The sequence below is a fragment of the Lampetra planeri genome, chromosome 1 (genome assembly GCF_965212315.1).
Source record: "Lampetra planeri chromosome 1, kcLamPlan1.2.h2, whole genome shotgun sequence".
Lineage (NCBI taxonomy): Eukaryota > Metazoa > Chordata > Hyperoartia > Petromyzontiformes > Petromyzontidae > Lampetra > Lampetra planeri.
Window position 1 is genome coordinate 26,913,694 of NC_136107.1, and position 27,977 is coordinate 26,941,670.

Consider the following 27,977-nt stretch of genomic DNA (forward strand, 5'->3'; position numbering starts at 1 on the left):
CAGGTTCTAGCGGTAAGTACCCGGCGTTGCCCGGGTGAATAAGACCGTCACTCACACCGACTTACACACAGACATCGACCCACACGCAAATAGAAACACATCGACTTACACGCACAATACACACACATGGACTCACCCTGTGAGTCATGCGGATCTTGACTCGGGTGCAACCGCAACCAAAACATGAACAAGCAACATCTTAAAGTGACTACACGCAACAGAAAAATCCCGGCGACCCGAATTCGATTCCCACCCACTGCTATTATAATCAGTGACGAGTCGTCTGATCGAGTCACGGGACTCGCCTAGGTCGACTCAGTCTCTGACGAGCACGCGATTCGGTGCGTGTAGATATCAGCACTGGGAAGACAAAGGTGGCTGGGCGTGGTGTTGATCACTCCATTAGCCCCCCTCGTGTGCCACAGTGCCGGCCTTTCATAGGTGGTGATCTCTAACAGCACTTGCCCCAACAACGCTGTTCAGGCTTTCTCTGTGTGCCCGCGCTACGAACTCGGCGACCTGCGTTCGATTCCCGCTCACGGTCCAACACCCGTGACGATGATCCGAGCCGGTCTTGGGCCTTCCCTAGGTCGACTCAACCTCAAACGAGCACCCAGTGCGGTGTGCAAGCATCGCTACTGGGGGAGACAAAGGCGGCCGGGTCACCCACACCGTCGTTTTGCCGTTGCGGCCTTCATAGGTTCTCGCTAACAGCACTTGCCTCAACAGTCTGTTAAAGGCTATACGGGGGATCTTTGTCTCTACAGTAGTGCGAGCGCGTTGCAATTGCGCACAAATGTCCAGTGTATTTATTTGGGTCTTTCGTTAAAGCCACGCAGATGGGTTGTGTTTGCGATCGAAACATCGTAGTTTTTTTGCCATTTTATTTTCTTTGAACCTCTCTACGTGACTTTACCAAAAGACCCAAAGAATATGCATCCCTGCAGCCACGAAAAGCTTTAAGTCAAGACTTCATGTTCAGCGAATCACGCACAAAGGCCTCTCTCGCACGCGGCCAGAGCACGGTTCACTCCTTGATGTCGTCCGTCTTCTCGCCACTTTGTCTCTACCCCACCTCCTCCCCCACCTCGTCCACCACCTCGTCCACCACCTCGTCCACCACCTCGTCCACCATCTCCCCCTCCCCCTCCTCCTCTTCCCGCTGCGTGTCAATGCCTCGACGCTCCTTCTTCCACTTCATGCGCCGGTTCTGGAACCAGATCTTGACCTGGCGCTCGCTCAGGCACAGCGAGTGCGCGATCTCGACCCGCCGTCTCCGGGCGAGGTAGCGGTTGAAGTGGAACTCCTTCTCGAGCTCCAGGCTCTGGTGGCGCGTGTAGCTCCTCCTGCCCTTCCTCGCGTCGTGTCCTGCGGGCGGAGAGCGAAGCGCGCACGTGGGTAGCGGGCAAGAGCAGAGAGGCCCGTGGTGGTAGCGGCGACGGCGGCAATCGGCAGCTGCGGGGGGCAACGGCAGCAGCAGCATAGTCGCGAACAGCAGCAGCAGCAGCAGCGGCAACATCAGCAGCGGCAACAGCAGCGGCTACAGTAGACGCAGCGGCAACTAGCAGAGGAAACAGCAACAGTAGCAGCAGCAGCAGCGGTAACAGAGGAAACATTAACGGCGGTGGCAATAGTAGCAGCAGCAGCGGCGGCCGCAGCGGCAGCGGCAGAAGCAGCAGCAACAGCAGCGGCAGCAGAAGCAGCGGCAGCAGCAGAAGTAGCGGCAGCAGCAGAAGCAGCAGCAACAGCAGCGGCAGCAGAAGCAGCGGCAGCAGCAGAAGCAGCAGCAACAGCAGCGGCAGCAGAAGCAGCGGCAGCAGCAGAAGCAGCAGCAACAGCAGCGGCAGCAGAAGCAGCGGCAGCAGCAGAAGCAGCGGCAGCAGCAGAAGCAGCAGCAACAGCGGCGGCAGCAGAAGCAGCGGCAGCAGCAGAAGCAGCGGCAGCAGCAGAAGCAGCAGCAACAGCAGCGGCAGCAGAAGCAGCGGCAGCAGCAGAAGCAGCAGCAACAGCAGAAGCAGCGGCAGCAGCAGAAGCAGCAGCAGCGGCAGCAGAAGTAGCAGCAGCAGCAGAAGCAGCAGCAGCAGCAGAAGTAGCGGCAGCAGCAGAAGCAGCAGCAACAGCAGCGGCAGCAGAAGCAGCGGCAGCAGCAGAAGTAGCGGCAGCAGCAGAAGCAGCAGCAGCAGCAGCAGCAGAAGCAGCGGCAGCAGCAGAAGCAGCAGCAACAGCAGCGGCAGCAGAAGCAGCGGCAGCAGCAGAAGCAGCAGCAACAGCAGCGGCAGCAGCAGAAGTAGCGGCAGCAGCAGAAGCAGCAGCAACAGCAGCGGCAGCAGAAGCAGCGGCAGCAGCAGAAGCAGAAGCAGCAGCAGCAGCAGAAGCAGCGGCAGCAGCAGAAGCAGCAGCAACAGCAGCGGCAGCAGAAGCAGCGGCAGCAGCAGAAGCAGCAGCAACAGCAGCGGCAGCAGAAGCAGCGGCAGCAGCAGAAGCAGCAGCAACAGCAGAAGCAGCGGCAGCAGCAGAAGCAGCAGCAACAGCAGCGGCAGCAGAAGCAGCGGCAGCAGCAGAAGCAGCAGCAACAGCAGAAGCAGCAGAAGCAGCGGCAGCAGAAGCAGCGGCAGCAGCAGAAGCAGCAGCAACAGCAGCGGCAGCAGCAGAAGTAGCGGCAGCAGCAGAAGCAGCAGCAACAGCAGCGGCAGCAGAAGCAGCGGCAGCAGCAGAAGCAGCAGCAGCAGCAGCAGAAGCAGCGGCAGCAGCAGAAGCAGCGGCAGCAGCAGAAGCAGCAGCAACAGCAGCGGCAGCAGAAGCAGCGGCAGCAGCAGAAGCAGCGGCAGCAGCAGAAGCAGCAGCAACAGCAGCGGCAGCAGAAGCAGCGGCAGCAGCAGAAGCAGCGGCAGCAGCAGAAGCAGCAGCAACAGCAGCGGCAGCAGAAGCAGCGGCAGCAGCAGAAGCAGCAGCAACAGCAGCGGCAGCAGAAGCAGCGGCAGCAGCAGAAGCAGCGGCAGCAGCAGCGGCAGCAGAAGTAGCGGCAGCAGCAGAAGCAGCAGCAACAGCAGCGGCAGCAGAAGCAGCGGCAGCAGCAGAAGCAGCAGCAGCAGAAGCAACGGCAACAGCAGAAGCAGCAGCGGCAGCAGCGGCAACAGCAGAAGCAGCAGCAGCAGCGGCGGCAACAGTAGAATCAGCAGCAGAATCAGCGGCAACAGTAGAAGCAGTGGACGCAACAGCAAGGACGAGGCCGGCTGGGAGTCTCGAGTTTCACGTTGCCACGAGGCAGCATGCGACGCCCCACGTGTTCGCTGACGCGTAGCCACGAGGCACGCTGGGCTCGCTTTCCTCACGAGGCGAATTCAACTCAAGGGGGCATCCGAGTGAGTTCTGTTGACAATTACAACAACGATATGCGAATGCCTCCTATTCACGTCTTCCACAAGAGCGGCTGCGGAGGGTGCGAAAGAAGTTCAACAAACATACGTATACACGCGGAATTGCGTTATGTGTCTCTAAATACATAAATAAATATATATACATGTATATGAATTCTAGACCGATTTTCATCTTCTGGGTATCAAGATCTGAGCGGGTCTGGAGTTTGCTCGCTAAAATGCATGCTGCTGGATTTATAAAATATACTGGTCGGAGAAAGCCAATAGGCCGATAGATTTAAAAATATTCTTGTATTCTACGTATCCGTGGGCACAATACGGGAACACGTGATGCACACACGGAAAATGACAAACTCTCCAGGGCAACCTTCGGCGACTACGCTCACCACGCAGAACAGAGCCGTGGAACGTCGACTCAATTGCCCCGTCCACAAACACGAAGGCCGAGCAGGCGTCATCACGGCAGCGATTAGCCACTCCGCTACGCGCCTGACTCCGCAAAAATCGTCTGGCCAGATGGACCACCGCAATGATGTAACATCACAGCTGTTGCTGTACAGTCACATCAGCGACCCATACGAAGGCAATATCTCTAGACTCACACAGAGAGACCCGTAGGACTCGCATCGAGATCCACAAACTTACACAGAAATCTAGATTAACACGAAGACCCATATATCCCATAGAGAACCACAGACTCGTATGGAGATATATGGATTTACACTGAGACACATAAAGACCTATATAATCACACTGAGACCCATACTCACAGGCGTACACAGATATCTAGATTCACACTGAGACCCACAGATGCAGATAGAGACCCTTAGACGCACACATAGATATATATATAGATGCATATACAAAACCATTAGCTTAATACACAGAGACCCACAGATGCACAACTATCTATAGATGCACACTGACACCCAGACTCGCATAGAGAACCACAGACTCACACATAGATCTACAGACTTACGCAGATCATCACAGCAGCGATTCACTGCACTTCGAGACTCCCTGACTCCGCACTCATCTGACCACCTCGCTGTACCATCACAGCTGTTGCTGAACAGCAAGACAAGCAGCCATCCCAATGCAAGGACCCTTGCCGAGCAACGAGAATGGAGGCTTTCTCTGGTTACTGGAGGGAGCCGGGAGTAGTAGTATTATCGTTGTTGTTAACATTGACTTGGTCGCCGAATATACACGCGCGCACATGCCGATTCCCCACGCTCTCACCACGGATCTCCCTTGTAACACAAAAATCCGGGCAAACTTGCTAAACGGGATCTTCCTATGCGTTAACAAATCTAAGTACTGTCACGTTAAACGTACGACGATGATGATGATGAAGAAGAACCTGCTGCACACGTGTTCACAACACCGCGCTACACGTGCAGAAGCGCACAACGAAGGCGTTTCACTGCGACCAATTCACCCGCCACGCGCCCCGATCTCGGCCAGACGTCGCCAAGATTTTGCCGGATCTCACCATGATCTCGGCTAAGATCTCGCCGGATCTCGCAAGCTGAGCTGAGCCTGGTTCGGACTGCACTTGGGGATTATTTTGTATTATTTTGCTGCTATAAATGTGCACATGATAAGCCACTTTTGTTCAGCTATCATTTGTGTCCACGTCTCTTCTGAAAAGTGAGTTAATACCTCCGTGGTCTTTACCTGGTAGGACAAATATTCGTTTTTATTCGCATATTTTAAGTGATTTGTTTTCCTTTCCTACACTTTGCACTCCTATCGTGTGTTTTTTTGTATTGTTTGTTGATGAGACAGAGTTGCACGCTCACCCCGTGTTCGTGGAAGCCGGCATCGTAGCGGTGAGCGCTACGCTGCGCTATGCTGCGCTACGGACCCGTCGACCCGTGCTCGATTCCCGCTCACAGCCAACACCAGCGACGATTATCTGAACCGGTCCTGGGCTTCTCCTAGGTCGACTCAGCCTCAAATAAGAACCTGGTAGGGTGTGTTAAACATCGCCACACTGGCGGACAAAGGCGGTCGGGCGTGGTGCTGGCCACCCACCCCCTCGTGTACCGTGCCGGCCTTCATAGGTGCTCGCTAACAGCACTTGCCCCTACAGTCTGTTAAGGCTACACGGGGGGATCTTTGTGTTTTGTTCGTGGCTAGGGGAGGGGGGGGGTCTCCTCGATTCTCTGTGGTGTTTTTTTTTCTTTCCGGGATCTCTCACGGTTCATCCCGCACATAGTACAGCGAGCTTCAAAAAACATGTGCACACTTCGGAGAATTTGCAACAACACCACAAGAAATGTGCCTCTGGGCTCTGGAGACCACCTGGAGAAGATTCCAGGCACGCGTTGACAATGATGGCGAACAATTGGAGACTTTTTTAAGCTATTGCCATACAATTCTTATCATATTGCAGTGTATAATCCGTTCTTTTCCCATTAAAAACGATAGTCTCATCTAAGTGTTAACATTATTTTTTATGCACACTGTATTGCGAAATCACTCAACGGCTGAATCGGCTAAACATTCCCCCAATGCAATACCCTCGTGGAAAGCAAGAGCCGAGGCTTTACTGGGTCATGAAAGGCAAATTGAGAGGATTACCGTTCTTATTGTTGGTACGGCGGCGTGTACACATGGAACGCGTGTACACTGAGATCCTCACTTGAATCGGCTCTATGGACGCAGACGCCGTTGCGTCTATGCATGTTGAACGTCTTACGTAGCCAAAGCGTGCGAATCCGCAATTCGAAAGAAATGAGTTTTCAATCAAACGAGAAATTCCCTTTCAATCCGGAAGCGTTCATTGCTTAGCGCGGGATCACACGAGATCACGTTCAACATTGACGCGTGCAGCGTGGAACGAGTTCATTTGTATCTGAATGTGGAAGAGTGTTTTGATGAACGCGGGAGGGCGTAGTAGCGTAGCGGTGGTGGACCGCGAGGACTCGGGGCTGGGAAACCTTGGCATGGACCATTGCTATGTGAAGCCCAACATGTCTTGAAGCAATACTTACAATACATGTATGTGCACATTGTGTAAATACTCGTCTGGTTATGTGTAACACTATTAGATAATCTCAGGCAAAGTGTCTTCCACTCACATGATGATGAAAACTCCACATTCATTTGGTATGGGTTATTCATATCCTCAACTCGTAGTGTTGACATTCTACACGGCGGTACATATTTTAACGACCGCACGGAGATGATGGGGCGTGAGTCGACCCCAAACAGAAACGGCTTTCCAATGTTGAGTCCGACACTCGACACACAAATTCCATGCGTGGTGATGATCGTGGTGGCGATGATAACAAATTGCTATGCATTTATGTTTAACACGTAGAATTAAGAAAACATACGTGCAAAGCGACTACACGTGTCCCCTTTATTTATACATATTTATAAAATATTATATGTATTACGTTCGATATCGGACCCTTCAAATTATGTTGGTACGTTTCGCATAAACACATAATAAGTCCTTATCACCTTCTCAATACATGATGGCATTTAACTTTGAAATCAACTCACGCCTCGTATTGTTGGGGGGTGAAAACACAGTTTGAGTTTAATTTTGGAGAGAGGTGCTGGAATAACGTTGAATGACTGCAAACATTATAAAACACAAAGATATCCCGTACAGCTTTGAACAGGCTTGTTGAGAGACTTGCTATTAGCGAGTAGACCCTTTGTATCGCTGGTACGGCACACGAGGGGATGGTGTGGCCAACACCACACGGGGCCGCCTTTGTCTCCCTCAGTGCCAATGTTTACAACAATGCACCAGCCACTCGCTTAGGGCTGGATCGACCTCGAGGAAGTCAGATAATCGTCAACGAAGTTGTCCGTGAGCCGGAATCGAACTCGGATCTCCGGGCTCGCAGCTCGGCGCGGCCTAACCACTGCGCCACCGCTCCCCAATCGATGCACTCTCTTCGCGCATAGATGGGGAGGGGGGTGGAAGAATTTGCTGTTTTCCCTCGATTTTTCCGTTGCGTGTAGTCACTTTAAGATCATCTTGGTTCTTTCGGTAAAGTCACGTAGAATGGAAATAATAAAATAATAAAATAAAACATAATAAAATTATTCTCACGACGTTTCGGCCACAACGCAAGCAGCCGTCCTCAGGTGAAGACCAGGTCTGTCGGGGAGACAGCGTCTGAATGAAACGTCGTGAGAATTATTTTATTATTTTTATTTTATTATTTTATTATTTCCATTCTACGTGACTTTACCGAAAGAACCAAGAAGATGAATCCCTGCAGTCACGAAAGCTTTACATCGAAAAATCACTTTAAGATGTTTCTTGTTCATGTTTTTTTCTTTTGTTGCGGTTGCACCCGAGTCAAGAGCCGCATAGCTCACAGGGTTATACCGAATGAAATAATAAATAAAATAATAAATGACACGAGAGAGGCCTTTGCGGGCAGTCGCTTGGTGTGTCCATCCCGCCTGATGGTCCCTCTGCGTTGAATTTTTACTGCGAGCCGGGAAATAACACCTCGCCTCTCGCGGGAGGCAGACGGAGACAAACACGCGACAGCGCGCGCTGAGTTAGTGTCGGAGTCGCCGTCTTCTCCACAAAGGCGGCTTGAACGCGTCGTCTGGACGATTCGCTTCCATTGTTCTCGCTAAGACTGCAAGAGCGCAGACAGCCCTCCACACCGCCCCCCCCCCCCCAAAAAAAAAAGATACAACGACGAAAATAAAACAAAAACGTTTTTCGTCCGCACACGGATGTGGCCCTTTGTGCGAACGATTCCAAACAAAGCCTCCCTTCGAAACGAGACAGTGGTGGAAATTCCGCATTCACATGGCGAGTGGGAGGGGGCTGGGTTTGGCACAAGCAGCGTTCACTTACCCACGAAGTTGGAACGCTTTTGACGGCCCCCCCCCTCCCGGAGGGAAGGACTGGGGCCTGGCCCCATAGCCCCTCTACCCCAAACCCGGGATGATGAACTGAGACCGCCCCCCCCCCCCAATGCGAATCCCTTCGCTCGCTCCACGCAGCGCACACGCGGTACGTTTGGCTTGGCACGGGGCGGCATGCGAATATTCCTCGCTACACAAACCCCGGGGGCCGGTGTCATTTAAAAGCTCCCCCGCACCCCCCCCCCCCCCCAAAAAAAAGAATTTGACGAAAAAAACCCGCGTTTGTTCGGTTTGGGGTTGTAAAAGTCGGGGGTAGTTTCCCTAATTAGCGTTGTAAAGAATCGTAAAAAGGAAGGGTTGGTGGTGGTGGCGGTGGCGGTGGGGTAAGAATCCCCTCCACGTGTGACCTATGCTTGTGGCATTGCTGAAGAGCGGCTCTTGTTACAACTGTGGGCCGCTTTGGCAGCTCAATCTTGAAGAAGAAAAGAAGACGAAACATGCATGGGGCTGCGTCCACGCAAGTCCGTGCTGCGTGGTTTATGGCACACCTCAACAATAGAAAGTTCTAGATTTGAAGCTTTCGCGAGCGCAAGAAGTACTCTTTGGTTCTTTCGGTAAAGTCGCGTAGAAATAAATCAAATTAAATAATAATAATAGAATACGACGTTTCGATTGCAACACAAGCAGCAATCATCAAGGTACAAATGAATGAGAAAACAAACATGGTGCTTGTTTACAAGTCCATTCTCTCATTCATTTGTACATGATGATGGCTGCTTGTTGCAATATTATAATTAAATGTAATTCTATGTGACTTTACCGAAAGAACGAAAGAATTATCGGCGTGTAGACGTTTAAACAATTGACCCAAGGGGATGTCCGCTCTGGCGGACGCGGAACCCGACTGAAGCCGGTTGTCTTTGTTCGTCGCATGCGGCATGCCGATGAAATGACTACACACACTATACACTACACTACACACTACACTACACACTACACATAACACTACACTACACACACTACACACACTACACTACACACACTACACTACACACACTACACACACTACACACACTATACACTACACTACACACACTATACACTACACACACACACTACACACACACACTACACTACACACACACTACACTACACACACTACACTACACACACTACACACACTACACACACACTACACTACGCACACTATACACTACACTACACACACTACACATACACACTACACACACTACACACACTACACACACACTACACCACACACACTACACTACACACACACACTACACTACACACACACTACACCACACACACACCACACACACACACTACACACACACACTACACACACTACACTACACACACTACACACACACTGCACTACACACACACACACACTACACACACACACTACACTACACACACACACTACACACACACACTACACACACACACTACACACACACACACTACACACACTACACACACACTACACTACACACACACACAACACTACACACACACACACATACACACACACACTACACACTACACACACACACTACACACACACCACACACACACCACTACACACACACCACACACACACTACACACACACTACACTACACACACACCACACACACTACACTACACACACACTACACACACCACACACACACCACACACACACTACACTACACACACACCACACACACACCACACACACACACTACACACTCACCACACACACACTACACTACACACACTACACTACACACACTACACACACTACACACACACTACATTACACACACACACAACACTACACACACACACTACACACACACACTACACACTACACACACACACTACACTACACACACACCACACACACACCACTACACACACCACACACACACCACACACACACTACACTACACACTCACCACACACACACTACATACACACTACACTACACACACACCACACACACACACTACACTACACACACACTACACACACACACACCACACACACACCACACACACACCACACACACACCACACTACATACACACCACACACACACCACACACACACTACACTACACACTCACCACACACACACTACACACACACTACACTACACACACACCACACACACACCACACACACACTACACTACACACTCACCACACACACACTACACACTACACTACACTACACACACTACACTACACACACACACACCACACACACACTACACTACACACACACCACACACACACTACACTACACACACACCACACACACACACTACACTACACACCACACACACACTACACTACACACAAACCGCACACACTACATGACACACACTACACACACTACACTACACACACTACACTACACACACTACACTACACACACTACACTACACACACGACACACACTACACTACACTACACACACCACACACACGCACAAAAAACAACCCAAACAAACCCCAATACACAACACCGTGACTTTGATAAGGAATGTATATTTACGTAATCTGGCGACGTTTCAGGCAATGGCACCTCTTCACAACACGTGTAACGACTGAGATGTCACTGCATTCTTTGGATTATAAGACTCATCCCCCCACCCCACCCCAGCCCTGTATGTTAAAGATACACTTGGGAGTGCACTAGAGGAGTGCGTGAGTTTGGGTGTGTGACTCGACTCGTGTGACGGGAGGACGTGGAGCTGAGTGGACTTGCCGATGACTGGTACCAGCGGTGTCAAGATCGGCCTCAGTGGAGGAGGCTCGTGAAGGACGCTACTGGGCAGTTGGAGGCAGTCGCCCTCCAGCAACAACGGAGGGCGGAGGAGCGACGCTCACAACAACGAGCGGAGCGCCGGGTGGCTAAAGCACAGCAAGTTGGCACAGTAGGGGGCACAGGTGGTGCATCTACCGGTCATCTCAGTCAGCCAACCCATGGCACTACCTGGGTCGGTCCCGTGACATCCTGCACCTAGCCTGGAACAGTAGGGGGTTACAGCTGGTATTGTATCTACCGGGCATCTCAGTCAGCTAACCCATGGCACTACCTGGGTCTGTCCCGTGACCTCCTGCACCTAGCCTGGCACAGTAGGAGGTTGTTACAGCTGGTATTGCATCTACCGGGCATCTCAGTCAGCCAACCCATGGCACTACCTGGGTCGGTCCCGTGACATCCTGCACCTAGCCTGGAACAGTAGGGGGTTACAGCTGGTATTGTATCTACCGGTCATCTCAGTCAACCAACCCATGGCACTACCTGGGTCTGTCCCGTGACCTCCTGCACCTAGCCTAGCACAGTAGGGGGTTACAGCTGGTATTGTATCTACCGGGCATCTCAGTCAGCCAACCCATGGCACTACCTGGGTCGGTCCCGTGACCTCCTGCACCTAGCCTGGCACAGTAGGGGGTTACAGCTGGTATTGTATCTACCGGGCATCTCAGTCAGCCAACCCATGGCACTACCTGGGTCGGTCCCGTGACCTCCTGCACCTAGCCTGGCACAGTAGGGGGTTACAGCTGGTATTGTATCTACCGGTCATCTCAGTCAGCCAACCCATGGCACTACCTGGGTCGGTCCCGTGACCTCCTGCACCTAGCCTGGCACAGTAGGGGGTTACAGCTGGTATTGTATCTACCGGTCATCTCAGTCAGCCAACCCATGGCACTACCTGGGTCGGTCCCGTGACCTCCTGCACCTAGCCTGGCACAGTAGGAGGTTACAGCTGGTATTGTATCTACCGGTCATCTCAGTCAGCCAACCCATGGCACTACCTGGGTCGGTCCCGTGACCTCCTGCACCTAGCCTGGCACAGTAGGGGGTTACAGCTGGTATTGTATCTACCGGTCATCTCAGTCAGCCAACCCATGGCACTACCTGGGTCTGTCCCGTGACCTCCTGCACCTAGCCTGGCACAGTAGGAGGTTACAGCTGGTGGTGCATCTACCGGTCATCTCAGTCAGCCAACCCATGGCACTACCTGGGTCTGTCCCGTGACATCCTGCACCTAGCCTGGCACAGTAGGAGGTTACAGCTGGTGGTGCATCTACCGGTCATCTCAGTCAGCCAACCCATAGCACTACCTGGGTCGGTCCCGTGACCTCCTGCACCTAGCCTGGCACAGTAGGGGGTTACAGCTGGTATTGTATCTACCGGTCATCTCAGTCAGCCAACCCATGGCACTACCTGGGTCGGTCCCGTGACCTCCTGCACCTAGCCTGGCACAGTAGGGGGTTACAGCTGGTATTGTATCTACCGGGCATCTCAGTCAGCCAACCCATGGCACTACCTGGGTCGGTCCCGTGACCTCCTGCACCTAGCCTGGCACAGTAGGGGGTTACAGCTGGTATTGTATCTACCGGTCATCTCAGTCAGCCAACCCATGGCACTACCTGGGTCGGTCCCGTGACCTCCTGCACCTAGCCTGGCACAGTAGGGGGTTACAGCTGGTATTGTATCTACCGGTCATCTCAGTCAGCCAACCCATGGCACTACCTGGGTCGGTCCCGTGACCTCCTGCACCTAGCCTGGAACAGTAGGGGGTTACAGCTGGTAGTGTATCTACCGGTCATCTCAGTCAGCCAACCCATGGCACTACCTGGGTCTGTCCCGTGACCTCCTGCACCTAGCCTGGCACAGTAGGGGGTTACAGCTGGTATTGTATCTACCGGGCATCTCAGTCAGCCAACCCATGGCACTACCTGGGTCGGTCCCGTGACCTCCTGCACCTAGCCTGGCACAGTAGGGGGTTACAGCTGGTATTGTATCTACCGGGCATCTCAGTCAGCCAACCCATGGCACTACCTGGGTATGTCCCGTGACCTCCTGCACCTAGCCTGGCACAGTAGGAGGTTACAGCTGGTGGTGCATCTACCGGTCATCTCAGTCAGCCAACCCATGGCACTACCTGGGTCGGTCCCGTGACCTCCTGCACCTAGCCTGGCACAGTAGGGGGTTACAGCTGGTATTGTATCTACCGGTCATCTCAGTCAGCCAACCCATGGCACTACCTGGGTCTGTCCCGTGACCTCCTGCACCTAGCCTGGCACAGTAGGGGGTTACAGCTGGTATTGTATCTACCGGTCATCTCAGTCAGCCAACCCATGGCACTACCTGGGTCGGTCCCGTGACATCCTGCACCTAGCCTGGAACAGTAGGGGGTTACAGCTGGTATTGTATCTACCGGGCATCTCAGTCAGCCAACCCATGGCACTACCTGGGTCGGTCCCGTGACCTCCTGCACCTAGCCTGGCACAGTAGGGGGTTACAGCTGGTATTGTATCTACCGGTCATCTCAGTCAGCCAACCCATGGCACTACCTGGGTCGGTCCCGTGACATCCTGCACATAGCCTGGCACAGTAGGAGGTTGTTACAGCTGGTATTGTATCTACCGGGCATCTCAGTCAGCCAACCCATGGCACTACCTGGGTCGGTCCCGTGACCTCCTGCACCTAGCCTGGCACAGTAGGGGGTTACAGCTGGTATTGTATCTACCGGTCATCTCAGTCAGCCAACCCATGGCACTACCTGGGTCTGTCCCGTGACCTCCTGCACCTAGCCTGGCACAGTAGGGGGTTACAGCTGGTATTGTATCTACCGGTCATCTCAGTCAGCCAACCCATGGCACTACCTGGGTCTGTCCCGTGACCTCCTGCACCTAGCCTGGCACAGTAGGAGGTTACAGCTGGTATTGTATCTACCGGTCATCTCAGTCAGCCAACCCATGGCACTACCTGGGTCGGTCCCGTGACCTCCTGCACCTAGCCTGGCACAGTAGGGGGTTACAGCTGGTATTGTATCTTCCGGTCATCTCAGTCAGCCAACCCATGGCACTACCTGGGTCGGTCCCGTGACCTCCTGCACCTAGCCTGGCACAGTAGGGGGTTACAGCTGGTATTGTATCTACCGGTCATCTCAGTCAGCCAACCCATGGCACTACCTGGGTCGGTCCCGTGACCTCCTGCACCTAGCCTGGCACAGTAGGGGGTTACAGCTGGTATTGTATCTACCGGTCATCTCAGTCAGCCAACCCATGGCACTACCTGGGTCTGTCCCGTGACATCCTGCACCTAGCCTGGCACAGTAGGAGGTTACAGCTGGTGGTGCATCTACCGGTCATCTCAGTCAGCCAACCCATGGCACTACCTGGGTCGGTCCCGTGACCTCCTGCACCTAGCCTGGCACAGTAGGGGGTTACAGCTGGTATTGTATCTACCGGTCATCTCAGTCAGCCAACCCATGGCACTACCTGGGTCGGTCCCGTGACATCCTGCACCTAGCCTGGAACAGTAGGGGGTTACAGCTGGTATTGTATCTACCGGTCATCTCAGTCAGCCAACCCATGGCACTACCTGGGTCGGTCCCGTGACCTCCTGCACCTAGCCTGGCACAGTAGGGGGTTACAGCTGGTATTGTATCTACCGGGCATCTCAGTCAGCCAACCCATGGCACTACCTGGGTCGGTCCCGTGACCTCCTGCACCTAGCCTGGCATAGTAGGGGGTTACAGCTGGTATTGTATCTACCGGTCATCTCAGTCAACCAACCCATGGCACTACCTGGGTCGGTCCCGTGACCTCCTGCACCTAGCCTGGCACAGTAGGAGGTTACAGCTGGTGGTGCATCTACCGGTCATCTCAGTCAGCCAACCCATGGCACTACCTGGGTCTGTCCCGTGACATCCTGCACCTAGCCTGGCACAGTAGGAGGTTACAGCTGGTGGTGCATCTACCGGGCATCTCAGTCAGCCAACCCATGGCACTACCTGGGTCGGTCCCGTGACCTCCTGCACCTAGCCTGGCACAGTAGGGGGTTACAGCTGGTATTGTATCTACCGGTCATCTCAGTCAGCCAACCCATGGCACTACCTGGGTCGGTCCCGTGACCTCCTGCACCTAGCCTGGCACAGTAGGAGGTTACAGCTGGTGGTGCATCTACCGGTCATCTCAGTCAGCCAACCCATGGCACTACCTGGGTCTGTCCCGTGACCTCCTGCACCTAGCCTGGAACAGTAGGGGGTTACAGCTGGTGGTGCATCTACCGGTCATCTCAGTCAGCCAACCCATGGCACTACCTGGGTCTGTCCCGTGACATCCTGCACCTAGCCTGGCACAGTAGGAGGTTACAGCTGGTGGTGCATCTACCGGTCATCTCAGTCAGCCAACCCATGGCACTACCTGGGTCTGTCCCGTGACATCCTGCACCTAGCCTGGCACAGTAGGAGGTTACAGCTGGTGGTGCATCTACCGGTCATCTCAGTCAGCCAACCTATGGCACTACCTGGGTCTGTCCCGTGACCTCCTGCATCTAGCCTGGCACAATAGGGGGTTACAGCTGGTGGTGCATCTACCGGGCATCTCAGTCAGCCAACCCATGGCACTACCTGGGTCTGTCCCGTGACCTCCTGCACCTAGCCTGGCACAGTAGGAGGTTACAGCTGGTGTTGCATCTACCGGCCATCTCAGTCAGCCAACCCATGGCACTACCTGGGTCGGTCCCGTGACCTCCTGCACCTAGCCTGGCACAGTAGGGGGTTACAGCTGGTATTGTATCTACCGGTCATCTCAGTCAGCCAACCCATGGCACTACCTGGGTCTGTCCCGTGACCTCCTGCACCTAGCCTGGCACAGTAGGGGGTTACAGCTGGTATTGTATCTACCGGGCATCTCAGTCAGCTAACCCATGGCACTACCTGGGTCTGTCCCGTGACCTCCTGCACCTAGCCTGGCACAGTAGGAGGTTACAGCTGGTGGTGCATCTCCCAGTCTTCTCAGTCAGCCAACCCATGGCACTACCTGGGTCTGTCCCGTGACCTCCTGCACCTAGCCTGGCACAGTAGGAGGTTACAGCTGGTGGTGCATCTACCGGTCATCTCAGTCAGCCAACCCATGGCGCCTGGGTCTGTCCCGTAACCTCCTGTCAGCGAGCCTCCGACGACACTTCACGTGGCCTCAAAGTGCACCTAGCCTGGCACGGGCACCGCTGTGACGTCCCCGTCACTGAAGTGGCGAATGGCGGCTGTGTTGGTGTCACTTTATGGACACAGGGCACACGTTTGGTGGGTGGTGGTGGGTGGAGGAGGAGGAGGAGCGCGTCTTACTTTCCAGAGCGTCGTATAATCGGAGCAATACTGTGGATCGTACACACGTGCCCACCACCACCGCCAACCACCACCAACTCCCACAAGGCGTCATTTGGTAACGGCTCGGCAGCGAGGAAGCCATCGCATTTCACAACAAAACCCGAGGACGCACCACCACTCATATATCCACCAGCCATGAGATGCAGCGCAAAACAAACAAACGACGCAGATAGTCACTGCTAAATGAAAAAGGAGGCCTGGGTTTGGCATGACGCACGGTAAGCAAGCGAGCAACGAGTCCAGACACGCCACGTCGTGTACCTTGTATCCGAATGGGCCTTTGAAGAAAGTGTCAATTAGCTAATGCGGTCACACGCGGCCTACTGATGCTACCCGAGTGACTGCGTCGACAGTGAAAGAAGACGGAGGGCACATTCACTGTCCGCGCGTAAATGCACGCGCGTGTGTGTGTGTGTGCGTGCGTGTGTGCGTGTGCGTGTGTGCGTGTGTGCGTGCGTGCGTGTGTGTGCGTGTGTGCGTGCGTGTGTGCGTGTGTGCGTGCGTGCGTGTGTGCGTGTGTGTGTGTGCGTGTGTGCGCGTGTGTGCGTGCGTGCGTGTGTGCGTGTGTGCGTGCGTGCGTGTGTGCGTGTGTGTGTGCGTGTGTGCGCGTGTGTGCGTGTGTGCGCGTGTGTGCGTGCGTGCGTGCGTGTGTGCGTGTGTGCGTGTGTGCGTGTGTGCGTGTGTGCGTGCGTGTGTGTGCGTGTGTGCGTGTGTGTGTGCGTGTGTGTGTGCGTGCGTGCGTGTGTGCGTGCGTGTGTGCGTGCGTGTGTGTGTGTGCGTGCGTGTGTGCGCGCGTGTGTGCGTGTGTGTGCGTGCGTGCGTGTGTGCGTGCGTGCGTGTGCGCTTGTTGGACTTCGTCGCGACGTACGAAGCCAAACGTGCTAATCGGAAGGTGCGAAATGGACCTTGCGCACGCGTTAGACCTGTTAATTGGGCACAACATCCGACTGATGAATATAGATATACACTCAGTACTGTATGTGATAATAATAATTATATTTCGATTTAAAGCTTTCGTGACTGCAGGGATTCATCTTCTTGGTTCTTTCGGTAAAGTCACGTAGAAGGGAAGTAATAAAATAATAAAAATAAAACATAATAACATATTTTATTTTATTATGTTTTATTTTTATTATTTTATTACTTCCCTTCTACGTGACTTTACCGAAAGAACCAAGAAGAAGAATAATTATGTATACTGAAAGGCGCATGTCACCGTCCCTCCCTCCCTCCAGTCAGCCAGCAAGTCAGCAAAACTTTTTTTTTCGTAAAAAAAATATATATATAGCGTACGATACGGATCTGGATTTATACATCTCTCAGATCACTCCAAGGAATGCACGTGCACGGCACACGAGGGGGGGGGTGTGGCCAGCACCACACCGGGCCGCCTTTGTCTCCCTAAGTGGCGATGTTTACACACCGCACAAGGGTACTCATTTACGGCTGAGTCGACCTAGGGGAGGCCCAGGACCGGTTCAGATAATCGTCACTGGTGTTGGCCGAGCGCGAATCAAACCTGGGTGGTCGGGTTCTTGCGCAGCGCGCTAACCGCTACACTACCGCTCCCCACACACACACACGGTGGCATTCATTCAACAGGCACACATCCTGCCACACGAGACGCCCGGACGAGGTGAAACCGAGTCAGGGTAGTGATTGCTGTTGCGAAAGAAAAACGTGGCGGGGAAAATATTGGACCCGAAGGCTGACGGACGGATTAAAACATCTGTGGTGATGTCTCAATGATGTCTCAATGACGCCGTCCGTCTTCAATGTCACTTCCGCTCCCCTTACCATAAACAGGGGAAGTGTCGAAAATAACGCCGCATTCATCTGCTTCAGAATTCGCGTCGAGTTTTCTCCTCGGTGAAATCTTTACAACTCGATCTTAGGTCGATATGGCCCTCCCAGAAAGGCATTGTGGGTATCATGCCGCTGCATTAAAGACAGACGCGTTTCGGAATCTGAATCTTTATTTCAACTGGAGGAATCCGATGAGCTATGAAGCTCTTTTTCACGTCCTGACGACATTAAACCATCATCAGCCAGGACCTATCCACTGCTGCAACAAACCAATCCATCCACTCGTCCATCTCTTGTCCACGCGAGTTGATTTGTGCCGCTCCATCATCCGCGGTGAGCTTCATCTCGGGCGCGTCTCCCCCCCCATCCCCCAGCTCCCCTCCTTTAACTGCGACTCCGTCCTCAGGCTCGACCACCGGGCCCATCAGCCACATCCTTTCCTGGCGACGTCGTCGTCCCCAGCAACACGGTGTCCGTCTCTCTCCTCTCGTGCCTCTGTCTCGTCCTGTCCGGGGCCTTACCTGAGAAGTGCCACTACTTGTGCACCAGCGCCATCACACCGGCTGCGTTTGAGAGCTCGTCTCGTATTTTCGCCTCCTTGTTTAGAATTTAACGGCGCCGTCAACGATCTCCTTCGGCGGCCACGTGTGCCGTAAATTTGTATAAAGTGAGTGGCAATAGAAGTATGAATTAGGTCGTCATATTTCAAAAGGTGAGCTTTATTGTGCCTGGTAATAAATACGCAGCGGCGGGAGGTTTGGCATAGGTACAGAATTAGTCCGACGATGATGATGCATTTGGAATGTGTGTGTGTGTGTCCAGGAATGCGCCTCCAGAGAAAGGTACCTGTGGTCTGGCAGCTGCTTGTGGGTGGAGGAGGCGGGGGGGCATTAACCGCATCAGAACATCTTCAACAGGTCCACGTGAGCATTTCCTCGATGAATAGAACATTTAAGCCACAAGCCACAGTTGTGCCATTATGGTCATGCGCCCCATACTTTGAACCATATAAGCCGATATAGAAATACACAGATACATAGAGGCACATAGAGACACATTAAAGACAAGTCACAGTAGTGCGATTGTGGTCACGCAACGCAAACCATGAACTCATGAAGTGAACCCAGGAGCAGACCTCGACGTTGGTATCTAGCTCGCGAACCATCTTGCTGTACTGCCATCACGTGCCTTTCAACAGAATACGTAAATAACGGCCCGACGTTTCGGGCAATATGCCTTCTAGAGCGTGCCGTGCAACGCACCATGTCCAACTGTACGTGATTCTGATTCGGTTTTGACGAAACGCCATCATCCAATTACCCGAAAAGTCAGGATATTATATAAATGGTTTGTGTTATGGGGCAGTGTTTTCACGATAAATTGTGTGAGTTTATTTTATGCAAATGTGACTACTGGCTTGAGTAGCGACTTTGTAGCCCATAAATTCTAGATTTGAAGCTTTCGTGACTGCAAGGAATCATCTTCTTAGGTTTTTTCGGTAAAGTCACGTAGAAAGTAAAATAAAAAAAACAAAAATCACGACGTTTCGGAGGCAACACAAGTCTCCGTCATCAGGTGGGACCGTCACAGCCAGATTAGCTGTATCAAGTGAGGCAATGATTCAAGATGTAATCCCTTAAAAGCGAGTTGAGGGGGGAGGGAGAGGGAGGGGGGAGCTCATCAGACTATGGTAGCCAATAAAAGGAACGTATCGGGAGGGAGGGGGGGGCGAGGCCAAAAGGGTGGGCGATGGACGTGGAAGTATGCGCTGAATGAACTTTGTAGCCCGTTCGCAATGACGGACGGACTGACTTCACTGACTTCACTGACCGCCTGCTCTTTCACCTTGCTGCTGTTACGCACCGTCTCCGATATTCGCTCAAAGATTCTATCCTTTGCATTGCGACTCGCAGACGGCAGTGAGGCGGTGGCCGTCGAGCCATGAGTGCTCGCCATTAAACCAGCTCAGGCATGAATAAGAAATTAAAGTTAAAACATCGCAATCGTTTCCCTGGCATTTTTGTTGCAGTATTTGCTGATGCTAATAACACATTTTTTTATTTTGAGATCTTTGTACAAAATACACAGTATGCGCTGAATGAACGTCCCACCATTCCAATAAAGCAAAAGTGTGATGATGTTGCTGCTGCTGTTGCTGCTGCTGATGTTGCTGCTGATGTTGATGATAAATATCCCTGGATGTGTCGATCTACTATCGCCTCGACTTGAGACCGTGGCCTGACCCCCACCCTCCATTCGTCCGCCCCCAATACCACCCCGCGTCCCACAAGAGACGTCGTCTCTTTGGAAACGCGGCCAAAACGATCACGGGAGAAGCAAGAATGTTGAGCAGGGAGAGAGATTCAACTGCCCGCTGATCTCACTGCTGCTGCTGCTGCAAACGCTTGGGAATCAGGCGGCATCGAGGGAATCCGGGCAGGGACCCCCGCCCCCTCCCCCCACCAGAGCCCCATTTTCTGCGTCCAACCCATCGCCATAAAAACCCCCTCTCACCCGCGCTCTGGCTGGCTCGCTGCGCAAGGCCCACCAAGCAAGCGGGCTCGCTGCCCCTTGTCCAACGCTGCCCCTCGTCCCACGCTGCCCCTTGTCCCACGCTGCCCCTCGTCCCACGCTGCCCCTTGTCCCACGCTGCCCCTTGTCTCACGCTGCCCCTTGTCCCACGCTGCCCCTTGTCCCACGCTGCCCCTTGTCTCACGCTGCCCCTTGTCCCACGCTGCCCCTTGTCTCACGCTGCCCCTTGTCCCACGCTGCCCCTTGTCCCACGCGTCAAATATGTAAACGGGGTCACGAGATCGGGCAGTTTGTCAGGCCAGTGGCTCACAACCCGAGGCCCGTAGTGGGCCTTACCTAGCAAGATACAAAAAAAACATGTTTTGGTTTTCTCTGTTATTTTTCAAAAAAAGTTAATTGTCAACTAACCTACAATTTCTATTCTTAGGTTTTTTCGGTAAAGTCACGTAGGTAAAACATTAAAATTAATACAAGTAAAATAAACATGCTGTGACGGTTCCACCTGAAGACGGAAGCTTGTGTTGCCTCCGAAACGTCGTGATTTTTATTTTATTTTACTTTTATTAATTTTAATGTTTTACCTACGTGACTTTACCGAAACAACCTAAGAATATGAATCCTTGCAGTCACGAAAGCTTCAAATCTAGAACTACAATTTATACTCCTATCGTGTTTATTATTTTTGTTGTGTGTGTGTTGCCACATTCGGACCTGACCCTTACTGGACATGGGTGAAAAATATAACTTCATAGCTCATCGGATTCCTGCAGTGTGAATAAATATTCGGATTCTGTATACGATCGCCAGAGTTCACCTGCATCTGTGATTCAAGCAAAGAAGGGCGATTCTGCTGCTGCTGCTGCTACTGATGACGAGATGAGATTGTGTCGAAATCGGGCCGGATCATTGCTTAGCTTGACACGATGCTGCTGAGATGTAGACCCTCCCAGAGATGCCGTGCCTGCGGCTCATTGGTTGTGCAATAAATGCCTTTGTTTCACATGCTATGGACGGATATGCGTCTTTACTTTATTATTTGCTAGCAGCCCGCCGCGTCATTTGGACGTCACCGTCCGTCCGTTCCTCCCTCCTTCCGGACGTGACGTGCTGCCAGCCAGCAAAACTATTTTTTTTTCTAACATCGTTTCATATTCTCCACAACGGCACTAATGTGTGTTTTGTGGTCTGTTATAGATACTGACAAAACGTGTCGGTATTTAGTAGTTATTGAGGGCCGATAGTGTATAGTCCACATATCCATTATGGCTATGAACCACTCTTCTTAGCCTGTGTTTAGCCCTTTCCCGTTCCGATGACGTATGAAAATGTACGTCATCAGTTTGTCTTCCGATTCCTGGCCACAAATGATGGCTCAATGAAGTGGCTCATCGCGTGGACGTGTATAGCAATCACACACCCTAACGCATGTTGATTCTCAATGTCGAGGGAAAAACCGGGGGACCTTGAGAAAAATCCAGCAACGACCACGGAACATGCAAACTCCAAATATACAGCAGAAGTCAAGGTCGGGATCGAACCCATGCCCTCCTGTATTCCTGGCGAGGTAGTTAACATCTGGCCACCGTGGGCGTCAGTTGAAGCGGGCTATGACGTGTAATAGCACACTGAATCAGGGGGTCTGCTTCCCTATGCATCTCAACCCTGTGCTTAATTTCAGCCGGGGAACAGAACACTTTTTAAATCCTTTATATTAAGTTCGCTTGCTTGCTTAGGACCGTGCAAATCTTTCGGTCGTTTTTTAACCCACTTCCCGTGATCCAATCGAGATGACATTTTCCATACAAACTCGTTGTGCGTGACAATTAATGTTCGTGAAAAAAATTCCAAAATTTTACACTTTTTAGGACAAAAATATTATATTTAATTACCAATTGCTTGATGGTGCAATGCAATCATCTGACCCATAGGTGGCAGCCATCTCAAGCCAGAGGACGAGAGGACTCTAGCCGCCACGCATATAAAGGATTTATAGTGAAAAACTTTGTTTTTACGGGTTATGCTTATTTCTGGAATGATCTTTGCACCCAGTCACATCCATCTCGCCTTACGTTGTCCCCACGATACTGCAGTGATGTGCACCTACATATACAAGAAGAAAGGAACATAGTACACCGTGATATATACGTGTTATAATTATGATGGGTAGGCGTATACCTTGTACTCTAGTGGTAGTGCCTTACGCCGAAAGTTCCGACTTCAAAACGGCTTAAAGAAGGATTGATTAGCACGGCTGGCTACACACGGTGCGAAAGAAGTTTCAACATTGAGTACGTACATTGGGGGAGTTTTTTGAGTGAGAAAAACACCTGCAAGCCTTTGCTTTGTGTTTACCCTGCAACCTCTGGATTTCTCCAGGCAGAGAGAGCATCGTTCCAAACACAGCCGCAGTGCGCTCCGTTCATCCAGGCATTATCGTTCCCTAAGAGGCGAGGCCTGTAACTAAACACATCTCCTCCCCCTCCACCCAGTATTGTGCTTCTCAGCCGGGCAGCAGCAGCAGCAGCGAGTGGGTGGTGCCGTGTGTGCCTCTCTCTGTACGTATACGCGAGGAGCGGTGGCGCAACGGTTGACGCCACTGCGCTACGAACTCGGCGGCCACATTTTCCAGTTCGACTCGCCAATAGCGACAGACATCAGTAGAGCGGTATCAGAGCTGGTTCTGTGCCTGCCATAATAGGTCAACTCCACTGCTACTGCTGCTGTTGTTGTTGTTGTTTACGGGTTAACAACACTTGCCCCTACGGTCTGTGTATGTCTTCTATAGGGGGGGGGGGGGGGGGCATCTGTCTTTGGAGCTACGTGCGTGTTTGTACGTGTGCAGCGGTAGTGCAGTGGGTAGCACACTGCGCTGAGAACCGGGCGACTCGAGTTGCGATTCCCGCTCACGGCCAACACCAGTCACGATCATCGGAACCAGTCGTAGGTCGACTCAGCCTCAATTTAGTACCTGGTGCGCTGTGTGCACACTCGCCACAAGGGAGACAAAGGCGGGCGGGCGTGGTTCTGACCACCCAACCCCACCCTCGTGTGCCACAGTGCCGGCCTTCATAGGTGCTACTCGCTAACAGCACTTGTCCCAACAGTGTGTTAAGGCTATACGGGGGATCTTTGTCTTTGTGTGTGTGTGTGAGTCTTTCATTATCGCTAACAGCACTTGTCCCAACAGTGTGTTAAGGCTATACGGGGGATCTTTGTCTTTGTGTGTGTGTGAGTCTTTCATTGCTCTTAAACATTATTGGGGTTTTCCCCGTAGCGAGGCACATTCGTTGTCGTCTTCTTGGTTCTTTCGGTAAAGTCACGTAGAATGGAAATAATAAAATAATAAAAATAAAACATAATAAAGTAATGTAATATAAAATAATAAAATAATAATATAATAATATTCTATAATATTATTATGTAATTTAGTATTTCCATTCTACGTGACTTTACCGAAAGAACCAAGAAGATGAATCCCTGCGGTCACGAAAGCTTTACATCGAAATTTAACATTGTGTTGTTGACGCAACATCTTTAGTAAGCGAGACGTTAATTCGTTTGCCAATCCACTGCTGGATGAAGGCCACTCGCACGGCCGCCTCGGTCATGTTGGTTGTGGGGGGCACGGGGGGTTGCTTGACCATACTTCACCGCGCTGGACTGTGCGCGCTGCGGAACGCGGGGGGCTCGTCGTGAGCTTCGGCCACGAATCGAACTCATTAGAGTGCAGTGCGCCAAAGGGGCCGTCCATAAATGACGTCACGCGATTTCTGAGGATTTTAGAACCCCCCCCCCCCTTCGTCACGCGGCGTCGCAAAAAGTCAGACCCCCCCCCCCTCAAATATGACGTCACAAAGCTCTGCCCCCCCCCCCACCCCCAATATTAAAACATGCTTCAAATCGGTTTAAATACACACTACAATGACAATAGTTTAATGTGCCGCTGCAATCTGATGTTGTAGGAGAAACCATTTATTAAAAAAGTATCTTTAATTACGTAGAACGTGTTGTCTATACTCATTTAAAGTTGCGCATTTTGATGTGACGTCACATTTCTCAACCCCCCCCCCCCCCCCCTTCGTCACACATCGTCACAAATGTCTGACTCCCCCCCCCCTAGGTGCGTGACGTCATTTATGGACGGCCCCAAACCACTGCGCCACGCATTGTAATTATTCATACGGGAGCCTTCTGCCAGTCCAAGGACGGGTGGATTGCGGTGAATCTGAAGCTTGCACCAATTCGTGTGCAATTAGTAAGGGCGCGGTGACACAGGTCTATTTCATGTAAAGGTGATAATCCCTTGTTCATCATCACGACGTCCTTTTTACTTTGATGTCTCAACAGCGTGACGGAGATCGCGTGACGTGAGGGTTCTGCCTTTGCAGTGAGGGTTGTGACGGTCCCACCTGATGACGGAGACTTGTGTTGCCTCCGAAACGTCGTGATTTTTGTTTTTTAATTTTATTTTCATTAATTTTGACCTACGTGACTTTACCGAAAAAACCTAAGAAGATGAGGGTTGTGAGTTGACGCCGAGGGGGGGGGGAGGAGGCGCCTCGCCCCCCCCCCCATGTGGAGTGACGTCACCCGCTCATGATTATTAATGAGGGGGGGCTGTTCGATGTGGAGTGACGTCACTTGCGCATGATTATTAGTGAGGGGGGGACAGTACTCCATAGAGTGACGTCACCCGCTCATGAATATTAATTAGGGGGGGCTGGTCTACGTGGAGTGACGTCACGAGCGTTAAGGACAGACATTCCTGGGTGATTACAGTCGGTATAATACATTGACCTATACTGCGGCCATATATTGTATGTATATATGTGTATACATGAGATAATTATATTCGTGTATACATTTTGCAATATGACACGTTGTATACAAAGACAAAGATGCCCCCCCCCCATGTAGAATTTACTAGAGTACAGGGGCAAGTGCTGTTAGCGAGAAGCACCTATGAAGGCCGGCATTGTGGCACACGAGGGCGTGGGTGGTCAGCACCACGCACCCCACCGGTTACTTCCTTGGAGGCTGAGTTGACCTAGGAGAGGCCCGGTAGTGTTGGTTGCCATGAGCGGGAATCGAACGCGAGTGGTCGAGTTTGTAGCGCAGCGCGCTAACCACAGCACTACCGCTCCCCACCGTATACATCTACAACACACACATGGGCGTCCATAACAGAGCCTACGTCTTAAACACACATCAGCATCTTTGTAGACAATAACATAGCTATCCAGAATTCACGTCTATACATGATACAGCCTGGCAACAGCAACATCCCCACCCCTAGAAGCGTGCGTGACACAACAGTTGACGTGTGAGTGTGACACTGCTTCGCTCATGTTGTTTACTTCGAATCTATAACCAGATGAGAGCCAGATGAGACTAAGCGCGTGTCTCCTTAATTTACACTCCGGGTAAAATGTTACCCCTGGGTAGATTATGTTCAGGGAAAAAAATGCAAAAATGTATCAAGCAATATAAAAAAAATAACAACCTACAATTAAACAATTGCATGTCTCTCTATATACATATACACACACGCTGCGTGGTATTATTCTCAAAGTGACAGCGTTTAACAACAACCACCACAGCAACAACAACAACAACCACCACAGCAGCAACAACAACAACAATTGGCGCGTTCGTGCGTCTGCTCTCTCGCTCGCTGTTGTTGTTAATCGGCGCAGGGCTACAGACCCAGCTCGTGTTTTGTTTGCCAAACTTTACATCTCGAAAGCAAAGTACGCTTTAACATACATATACACACGCCCGTATGTGTATATATAAACACACGTGTGTGTGTATGTATATATACACACGCCCGTATGTGTATATATACATAAACACACGTGTGTGTGTATGTATAGATACCAGAGGTGTGGACTCGAGTCATGTGACTTGGACTCGAGTCAGACTCGAGTCATGAATTTGATGACTTGCGACTCGACTTGGACTTGCATAACAATGACTTTGTCCCACCTATGAGATGTGGACTCGAGTCATGTGACTTGGACTCGAGTCAGACTCGAGTCATGAATTTGATGACTTGCGACTCGACTTGGACTTGCATAACAATGACTTTGTCCCACCTATGAGATGTGGACTCGAGTCATGTGACTTGGACTCGAGTCAGACTCGAGTCATGAATTTGATGACTTGCGACTCGACTTGGACTTGCATAACAATGACTTTGTCCCACCTATGAGATGTGGACTCGAGTCATGTGACTTGGACTCGAGTCAGACTCGAGTCATGAATTTGATGACTTGCGACTCGACTGGGACTTGCATAACAATGACTTTGTCCCACCTCTGATAGATACACATGTGTGTGTGTCTGTACGTCCTATGGGCTAAGACGGAACCACCACAGCGTCATTAACATCGTGACGTGGCGAGGCGACGCGCTCGTGTCTCGGTGTTTATTTACAAGTTAGTATCATCATGTCTTACTAATACGAGCGACCCCTTTCGCGTATCGGGAACCTCTCCCGCGCTCTCTCTCTCTCCCATCTCGTCACCCCCTCCGCTCCCCCATCCACCTGCCCCTCCCCCCCCACGTCAAGCCCTACCTGAGCTCCTCATCCACGGGTAAACGGGGCCGCCACCACCACCACCACCGCCACCACCACCACCACCGCCACCACCGCCTTGCAGAGAGGGCCTCTCTCCCCGCTGGGCCAACGCGGCCCGGGCACCGCGCTCGAAAGCGAACGCCACGTGAAGGCCCCGCACGAAGGCCGGGTCATCGGTGTGACCTGCGGGTGGCGGGCAGGAGATCGCGGCGGTGCTCGGCTGCTGCTGCTGTTGTTTCTCCCCGTGGGGGGCGCACTGCCCCCCTTCATCGCCCGGGTGGCCACCGCCCCCGCGCGCCATGGGCAGGTGGGTAGCGGCGGGGATGCCCGCGGCGAATCGAGAGAGGAGCGAGTTCACGTGCAGAGCCGAGTGCATTGTCGCGCGTACGATTTGCATGTACAGTTCGAGTTTGTAGCAGTAGTAGTCGTAGTTGTGTGTGTGTCTGTGTGTGTGTGTGTTAGGCTGTGACACACGCCGCGCACAAAAGTCGCAGATTTACTGTCGTGCCGGGTATTCCTCCTCCTGCTCCATCCCGGACGAATGCACGCGCGTCATGTGATGCTGTCCATGTGCGGTGCGGTCGACCAATGCGCCGTAGCAAAGTCGGGGTGGGGGT

The 27,977-nt window shown here is 52.2% G+C and overlaps 1 protein-coding gene across 1 annotated transcript; it reads right to left on the minus strand.

Annotated features, from left to right (window-relative positions):
* Nucleotides 1–1,066: 1,066 nt before the first annotated feature.
* Nucleotides 1,067–27,866, minus strand: LOC144720805 (uncharacterized). Its single transcript, XM_078597872.1, has 2 exons — nucleotides 27,358–27,866; nucleotides 1,067–1,368 (listed from the first exon to the last, which is right to left on the minus strand). Exons 1-2 carry the CDS (start codon nucleotides 27,755–27,757, stop codon nucleotides 1,067–1,069), a joined length of 702 nt encoding a protein of 233 aa, XP_078453998.1. The 5' UTR covers nucleotides 27,758–27,866.
* Between the last annotated feature and the right edge of the window lie 111 nt (nucleotides 27,867–27,977).

Bases quoted from the DNA above. Each gene is read 5' to 3' on its own strand.
- LOC144720805 (XM_078597872.1), bottom strand. From the start codon at position 27,757: ATGCAAATCGTACGCGCGACAATGCACTCGGCTCTGCACGTGAACTCG. The intron at 1,369-27,357 runs GTAGGGCTTGAC...CTCCGCCCGCAG, and splicing joins CCCGTGGATGAGGAGCTCAG to GACACGACGCGAGGAAGGGC.